Source organism: Physella acuta, unplaced genomic scaffold (genome assembly GCF_028476545.2).
Source record: "Physella acuta isolate Inbredline_101_S28 unplaced genomic scaffold, ASM2847654v3 ptg002084l, whole genome shotgun sequence".
Classification (NCBI taxonomy): Eukaryota; Metazoa; Mollusca; class Gastropoda; family Physidae; genus Physella; species Physella acuta.
Genome location: NW_026733586.1, coordinates 11,081 through 20,000, shown reverse-complemented (window position 1 = coordinate 20,000; position 8,920 = coordinate 11,081). Strand labels below are relative to the sequence as shown.

The 8,920-nt window shown below is 36.9% G+C and overlaps 1 protein-coding gene across 1 annotated transcript; it reads right to left on the bottom strand.

Moving 5' to 3' along the window:
- Positions 1 to 66: 66 nt before the first annotated feature.
- LOC131932079 (cerebrin prohormone) lies at positions 67 to 1,544 on the bottom strand. The gene is made up of 2 exons (XM_059288964.1): positions 1,401 to 1,544; positions 67 to 204 (listed from the first exon to the last, which is right to left on the bottom strand). Exons 1-2 carry the CDS (start codon positions 1,542 to 1,544, stop codon positions 67 to 69), a joined length of 282 nt encoding a protein of 93 aa, XP_059144947.1.
- Positions 1,545 to 8,920: the final 7,376 nt, after the last annotated feature.

Genomic DNA, 8,920 nt, shown 5'->3' with positions numbered 1-8,920 from the left:
TCAGGTAGGTTGTAGATTGTATCAGCCCCTCCCCCCACCCTCCCCCACCCCCTCTTACCATTTAGTCTACTTCCTCCCAATATCCTCCAGGTCAGGCAGGTTGTAGATTGTATCAGCGGTCCCTCCATTCCTCTTGACGATCTCCTCCCAATCAAAACCATAGGTGGCGAGATTGATGATCCTTTTCGCTAGTGACACGATTTGCTGGAGAGTAGGGGGGGGGAGGTGAGTGACAGTATACAGGTTGGGCAGATGTGGAATGTATTTAACATTAGAATTACCATAATTAGTCTCTATTGCAAATGCGCAAACGGAAAACTGCGCAATTTAAAAAAACAAAATGCCCACAAACAAAATAATTTTATTAGTATACTTTATTTTCGTCATATTTCGTGGAAAAGTGTTTTATTATGCTACAAATATAAATGCTTGATTTGAGAAAAACACTTTTGTGCCCAGTTTTCCGCTGCGCATCTTTCCGGTCACCCGTTTAATAACGGCTAGCTGGTAAAGCGTACCCCTGTATTAATCGAGTTCGGATCCATGAGTTCTTATTTCTGAGCCCACCCAGCTCTGATGAGTACCTGACGGTTAGAGAAAAATGACGGCTTGGCATAGTGTTGACAACACTATTCCTGCGTGTGCTATGGTTATATAAACAGGTTAACTCTACTTCTTCTGCCAGATGGACCGCCAGGTTCGAAAGGGCAACTCTTACTTTGAAAATATTAAATCCCCTAATTTCTCCAATGTTCTAAATCAACAAAGGTATGACTTAAAAACAAATCACGCTCCAATGATCAAACGGACGTGCAGTCATACATGTTGAATATTAAGGAAGTGGATTTGATTAGTTGTTGATTGCTGGAGTTAATGCTTTCTTTTTATTTGAGGTAAATTAGAGGTGGTTGATTTGGAGGCGGTCTATTGTGACAAGTGGTTGACTGGAGTATGTGAATGTGACTGTTGCTACTATTCACTCCTCTGATATCAACCATAATACTAGCAGCGAGATTTGGATATTAAAATTTTTTTAAATTTTCAAAGAAAATAAAAATCCTATGATTTTGTTCGAAGTTGGTGGAATTGATATGGAAATAAAAGTAAAAAAAAAGTTCCCTTTAAACCTTGTGGTCTATTGAGCAAGTGAAGTAGAGTTCACTTGTTTCTTTGACCTCGGCATATGAAGGGATAGTGTGGTCAGCACTATGCTTAGCCGCCTTTACTTTCCCTAACGTGAGTTGGGTACCCATCAGGGACGGGTGAACTCAGGGACGTTTTACTGACATTAACGCAGATTCGAACTCGAGACTTTTCATGTTAGCAGCCTAGCCCTCTTCCTCTAGGCCACTGAAATGGGAGTGGGGGGGGGGGGGGGGGGTAAAAAAAATTCAACTCACCAGTCCGATTTTGTCGTCGCTCCGAACATGTTGTCTGTTCTGTGATGCCGTGGTTCCCTGCACGAGCCAGCTGAGGGCTAGAAACGCCAAGACCACGAGGGAAGTTTTGTGTGAGAGCATTACCTGGCAGGTGAGAAAATTCATGCAATTAGACCGTGAGGATGAGCACGTTTCGTGTGAGAGCATAACCTTTCAGGTGAGAGAATTCATGCCATTAGATACGTGAGTGTGAGTAAGTTTTGTGTGAGAGCATTACCTGGCAGGTGAGAGAATTCATGAGCAAGATTTAACGGTTAACCCCCTATTGTTATTGGACTTTGACGTCATACGGGGGGGGGGCGTCCATCCCCGGACGAGACTTAACGCTTTATAAATGTACACAAAATCAAAGAGTTTTATCATAGTGTACATGTGACCAGACCATAGGATTAGAACGTGAGTGTAAACTTCAAATTCTCACGGTTAACACCCCTAGTTATTGGGCAGTGGCTTCGCAAGGTGGGGTGTTCACCCCGGAACAAGATTCTCTGCTGTATAATGTACATAAAATCAAGGAGTGGCTTCATAGTGTAGATAAATATGTGACCATACAATTAGAACGTGAGTGTAAACCTCAAATTTTAACGGTTAACGCCCCTCGTTATTAAGCAATGGCGTCGCAAGGGGGGTGTCAACCACGGGATTGGATTTTCTGCGATAATGATGTACATAAAATCAAGGTGTTATGGTGTTGATTTAAATGTGATCAGACTAACGATAGAGTTAGACATAGACATCATATAATGACGTGTTTGGGTTAGTTCGTATTGGCGGAAGACGATAAGGTTCCAGGGAATTTGATTTTGTTTTATTTGTTAGTTACAACATATGTAGTGTGTGTATGACACGAGTGAGTACAGTATGACGTAGTACACAATATTTAGTTGACAGTTGGTGGATTAGTATACAGACAAGAGGAAGATTTGATTTAAGTGTAGTCGATATCTAGATCTACTTGAAGAACTTAAAAATAATTGTGCATTGTAAATAGAGGCAGCGATGTAGGAAATAGTCTAGTCTAGATTTATAATAGACAGTATCGCATATAGTATACAAATATATTACTCCAACCCCATTGCAACTAGGTACACATTTGGTGTAGGCCTAGTTCGAAATATTTGATGTAACATTATCTGTGTACTTTTTAAGAACAAAGCAATTAAAAAAAAACCTCCTGATTTGAGAAAGAATTATGATGAACTTAAAGATAAAATAAAACTCCTGTCATTCTTGGCCTCGGTTCCAGAAGCCCCATGACTGTCCCCTATGGCTTGACAGATTAATGTGATAGTTGGGTCTGCGGCTAATTAATGATCTTATGAATTAAGGATGGGCAGGGGAAATAACAAGACACATGTGTTGTCTGCCCATGCTGTTGTTTTTGTGAAATCCATTCATTAAAATGAATTTTATTTTTGTAGCATATTTTGTTTTGTTTTTTTTTAGTTTTTTTGACGTTTTATTTCATAAGACGTCTTGGTTGTTATCGATTAGCCATACCGTTATTATATACACGTAATCTCACAAAAAATAAATCTTCTTGAAAATGATATAATTGATTTGGTTTAGAATTACAGCTACGAAATTTGCGGTTAAATTACGATCCGGTTAAAACATGATAATTAGACTGCTAACCCGTAAGTCTCGAATGCAAATCCGCGTTCAAGTCACTAGACCTTCCCCGAGTCCACCCAGCTCTGATGGGTACCTAACTCACAATAGGGAAAGTAAAGGCGGCTGGGCATAGTGCCGTCTGCAATATCCCTTCATATGCAGAAGTCACAGAAACAGGTGAAGTCTACTTCACTTGCATTGGAAGGGGACTTTACTTTTTTAATAACTTTATCATAGGAATTAATAGATAATTAAATAAGTCTAATAGATAGGCACTATATCTGTTGTTCTTATTTAGTGTTTTGTTTGTATTGAATCTATTTGTACAGTTTATTTTTTTATAAATTCATTTTTTATTTCAAAACCAAAAAGATAGGAACTGTTTCAATACATGTTAATTTTAAATCACTTGTAAGCCTATTGATGTATACTAACACATTTTCTTATTAAAAACGTATTAAGCTGGGGGGGGGGGGGTACTAGAAAATTTAAAAAAAAAACATTTTCCTTCTTTGGACAAAGGAATTTAAACATAAAACAAGCAGCATGGTAAGGCATTGATTATCACAAAATTGATTGGTCGAAACAGCAAGGCGTGACCTACATCCAATCGGTGAATTTGTTTGAACTTGCGTCCTTTAAAAAAAATGATATAATACACTTCCTAATTTGTTAAATGGAATTAAGATTTTCTTCAAAAATCGATAATCAGTATTGCCGTCGACACGTAATCAATAGATATCGATTTGTACCAGGTTTTAATCTATTAAAAGCACAATTTGAATGCTGTAATTTTGTGGAGAATGGGATGAGGGGTCACAAAGTATTACTTCTTCTTGCTACGGCGGACCTAGAAAAGTTTATTGTTAAAGCGCGTTGTTTCAAAATAATAATTTATTTTCATCTACTAATGATCTTACAATGATCTTAATGTGACACATTAAGACGGTTATTGCCTAATGTTGGGTGGAGACTGGAGAAACAGGTAGGGGGGGGGGGGTCAGACACCACGCCTGTATTACCCCGAGGATGAACTGCTCCTAGCTTTTAACATGCGTACCGACTGCTTGGTAGAATGGTAGAGCGTTCGGTTACTAGCCCAAAAGTCTCAAGTTCAGAATTCGGACCGAGTTAGGCACTGTAGAACTTTCCTGAGTCTATCCAGCTATGATGGGTACCTGACTCACGTTGGAGATTGTAAAGGCTGCTGGACATAGTGCTGACAACACTATCCCTTCATATGCCGAGTTCAAGAAATAGATCTTAAGGTCTGAAAGGGCAGCTTTACAGTCAAATACGCGCCTCTTCAGAGAATAAGTTTTCTTACACAAGAGAAGTCTTTCCATGTGTATACTGTAAATTATATTCTATCCTGGCAAAGTCCGTATTTGCTAGTTAAATAAATAAAACACGGTTGCTCTGTATATTACATCTAACTCAGTGACTACTCAGATATTTATGGTGGAACAAATAGTGGAGCACTCACATCTCTACGATCACAACGATCAATTTAACTTATCGTGACAACTTTCTATTTAAGTTGACGCCTCAAAGATCTATTTAAGTTGTCGTCAAACGATGTATTCAAGTTGAAGTCACAACAATCTATATTTAAGCTGACGTCGCAATTATCTTCTTAAGTTTCAATCATCACGATCTGTTTCAGCCTCTTCAACCTTTTAAAGTTAGCGCAGCCTATTTTAGACATTCCACCACGATCTACTTTAAGACTTAGCCTCTTCGACCTACTTTACATAAAGAAGCTACGACCTATTTTAGCCGCCATGACATACTTAAGATTTATTCTGCAATAACCTATTTACTATTAAGCCGCCATGACCTATTTAGGTCGGCATGATATATTTAAGATTAAACCGCGTCGACCTATATAAACAAAGGTATACATCTCACAAACCCTTCAGTTCATTATGAACTTTTTGTGTGTGTTGTAAACAATTCATTTCATTCAAAACAACAAACACTCACTCGAACTCACAGTGCGTCTTAATTAGCGTGATATTTTTACTCATGTCAGAGGATACAGGTATAGATTTCAGGCTAATTTAGAAATCACGGCCAATGTCAAAGCATCGTCACGAACGCCAGTGGCAAAAAAATATGACAACGGGAAAACTTTCAATGAACAATATTTGTAAAGTGTTTTTATATTTTATGGCATAATAAATGCTGGATTCTAATTATAGAGTGTAGAACAGGAAGATGATATATGTTGAAAGTAATGCTGTGTGGGTGGGGGGTGGGGCGGCTGTAGAAGGTTATACAAATAGAAAAATGGTAAACGTTTACTTGAGCTTTAGGGGTTGGCATGGTGGAGTCGGTACAGCTCAATGGTTGCTAAACCGAAAAGTCTCGAGTTCGACCCCCCCCCCCCCCCACACACACACACACTAGACAGATGAGGCTCGTTAGCTGGAGTCAGCCACTCTTCAAGGAGAGACAACTCCAAAACCCAACAACTGCTGCCTTGTAGTTTGTTCTTGGTTGGACAAAGGCCATGGAAGCAAATCCAAAAAGAAAAGCAGACTGAAATCAGAGTCAACGGTCTATATTATGGCGCATAACTAGTTGACACGTAATACTTAAAGTGATGGAGGTAACCCTTCCAATATTTTAGCTAAGAACGAAGAAGAAGGAATGAAACTACATATTCGGTTTGGCGTCACTACCCTCCCCCCTCCCCCACCCTATACCTATTTATTATTTGAACTGGATAAAACATTATTTTAACATAAAATTTTACTTGTATGTATTTGGTCAGTGTTAATTTAAGCATTCAGTACTTTAGTCAGCCAGTAAGTTCTTGTAGCGAACACTGTTAGAACTAGTAGCCACCTAGGTACCTCTCTAAAAAAACTGTTAGATCAAGTAGTCTTCTATGTATGTCTGACAACCAGCGTCAGATGATATACGTCTGTCAAATATGTAACCGACTGTCTCTGACGCCTACACTGCATACAACAAGATGAATGTTGCTTGTGAATTTTTTTTTTTTATTTATGTGATCGTCGTAGCATGAACGTTGATTTTTGTAGAGTTGAAAAAACAAAACGCCAAAAAAATGTCACAAGAAAAAATGAAAATATTTATTTTATACATTTTTTCTCTCGGTTTTTTTTTTAATATTTCCTGCGCTTAACATTTTTCTCTAACCTTTTTTTTTAATTGTCTTAAAATTTGTTCTTATGTTGTTTTGTTTTATGTTGTCAACATTATTAAATCTCCTAAACAAAAACAGCACGCATTACTTTAAGAGAAAGAAAATTATTTTCTATAAATTTTGATTATGTTGTAATCCTCATTGGGTACCACCTTCGCACCATCGGATCCGTTTTCTTTCTCAAAGAAAATGTACAAAGTTTGAAATTAAAATAAAATAATAATTACTATTTTTAAAATTAAATTAGAATTTTTAGTTTAATTCGAAAAAAAAACAGGTTGGAAGTTAAAGGCACACGGGATAAAGCTGGGATTAGCCACTTGAGCTAAGAGGTGAATCGCTGGTGCTCTAGGATGAGGTGGAGGGCCTCTTTGTTAATGATTGGAGCCTTGGGATAAATCCCAAGGTCTCTGAAGTGGGCCCTAGGATAAGTTAGTGAGCCTCTTTGTTAATGAGCGGACTCTAGGAAAAGTTATTAACGTTATTAATGGTCTTGATTAAGTTATTAGAGCTTTAGATTAATTAAGAAATTGGCTCTCATGGAGCATTCAAAGAAGTTCTAGGATACCTCACTGCAGCTCTGGAATAAGTCATCGGAGCTTTAGCTTTGGGATAATTGACTGCAGCTCATGCATAAATCATTAGAGCTTACGGATAAGTCATTGGAACACATGAATAACTCTTTTTAGATCTTATATAGATAATGGAATCTCTATGAAAATATCAGTGGATAAAAGAACAACTGGACAGACTACCTTAAACAACGACTGAGACCGAGGGTGGTAAGAATAATTTTGAAACTAAATATAAAAGTAACAACTTCATTAGAACAGGATTCCAACATCGTGGTAGTTCTCTCCAAGTGAGTATCACTGTGTACACACCACACCACCACCAGTAAACCAACGCCTTCTCCGTTTGCTTACATTCTCGCCAATGTTTGTTTATTGTATTGTAACAGTGAACACTAACCCGACCTAAAACAAACGTACGGGGCTCTAGGTGAGACGATAGGATACTTCACAGATCACCGTGTTTATAATCAAACTCAATAATAGATGATCGATCGTATTGATTATTGATAGGCCTTTACGGTTATTTTAGCGTGCGTGAAGGAAGGGTGGGGAAATTTAAACTTTAGTAATACTTTTGTCATTTTTTAATATAGTTTTGCATATCAATATATATATATATATATATATATATATATATATATATATATATATATATATATATATATATATATATATATATATATATATATATATATATATACGCATATATATATATATATATATATATATATATATATATATATATATATATATATATATATATATATATATATATATATATATATACAATTTTTGGGGTGTGTGTTTGTTCCAGTTTCTACAATTTGACAGTGAGACACCTGTCGCCATTTTACTGGTCTATTGGTGTATGGGATACTTACCCCCAGATCCAAACAAAACATCCTTCCCCAGCCCCCCCCCCCCCCCCCCCACCCGCGAGACGACACTGGCTACTTTTTCTTTTCAACATTTAGAGACATCCTGTCTTTGACAACCCAAGAGACAGCTTGACTAAAAGACGCCCCACCCTCACCTCCCACTTCAAAACTTTCACGTGCTGCCTGTGGCTGTGTTTATGTCTGACTAACGTGTGAGTACTTCTTAGAGAGGTAAATAAACGAAAACTGGCTGTTTTTACTCTCCTTGTATGAATACTGCATCGACGTTATATTTGGAAATTTGTTGTTGACGGATATAAAAAAGCGATATATATATATATATATATATATATATATATATATATATATATATATATATATATATATATATATATATATATATATATATATAAATATAAATATATATATATATATATATATATATATATATATATATATATATATATATATATATATATATATATATATATATATATATAATCTAGACAGATGAAGTAGAAGTCATATGTTTCTTGATTTCGGCAGATAAAGGGATAGTATCTTTCAGGCTTCTCTTCGAACTAAAAACATATCCTTGAACCGGTGTCAGCCTCACTCATCTTCCGGAAATTAAAGTTTCAAGTGCCCCCACTCGAGGAGAAAAATGTCTGAAAGAAACACTGCGGATGGAGTGGTCAGCATTATACCCAGCCGCCTTTATTTCCCCAACCTAAGTCAGGTACCTATCAGAGCTGGGCGAAATCGGGAAATTAAAATTTAATATGAAATCTTAGAATTCTTTTTTTTAAATATTAAACTTCATAAAACACACACACATATATACACACTCACAGAGTTTCTTTCAGGCATCTTTTCGCATGGTCTAGTGGTCACTACCGCCCCTACCCCCGGATGAAATTTTTAAAAATATCTTTATCGAAAATATATACTTTAAACCAGTGTTAGTACCCCCACATCTCCGGAAATTAAAGGGCGACACTCCCAAATCAAAAGGCCGCCTATGGTTCGTGGAATCTGCTGTAGATTAGGCAGCTCACGTCATCATATTCATATTCTAAGGCAAGGCCTAGATCGTGACTTATGTCACGTAGACTTTCAGCATTGTTTGTGTTTAAACGATTCGAAACACAATCCCATTGCCAGTTGTAAACACATTTATTTTAAAAAGAAAATAAACTATCAAATTACATTGCTGAGATCCATTAGAAAGATTCC

Bases quoted from the DNA above. Each gene is read 5' to 3' on its own strand.
- LOC131932079 (XM_059288964.1), bottom strand. From the start codon at position 1,544: ATGAATTTTCTCACCTGCCAGGTAATGCTCTCACACAAAACTTCCCTC. The intron at 205-1,400 runs GTGAGTTGAATT...CCTACTCTCCAG, and splicing joins GCGACGACAAAATCGGACTG to CAAATCGTGTCACTAGCGAA.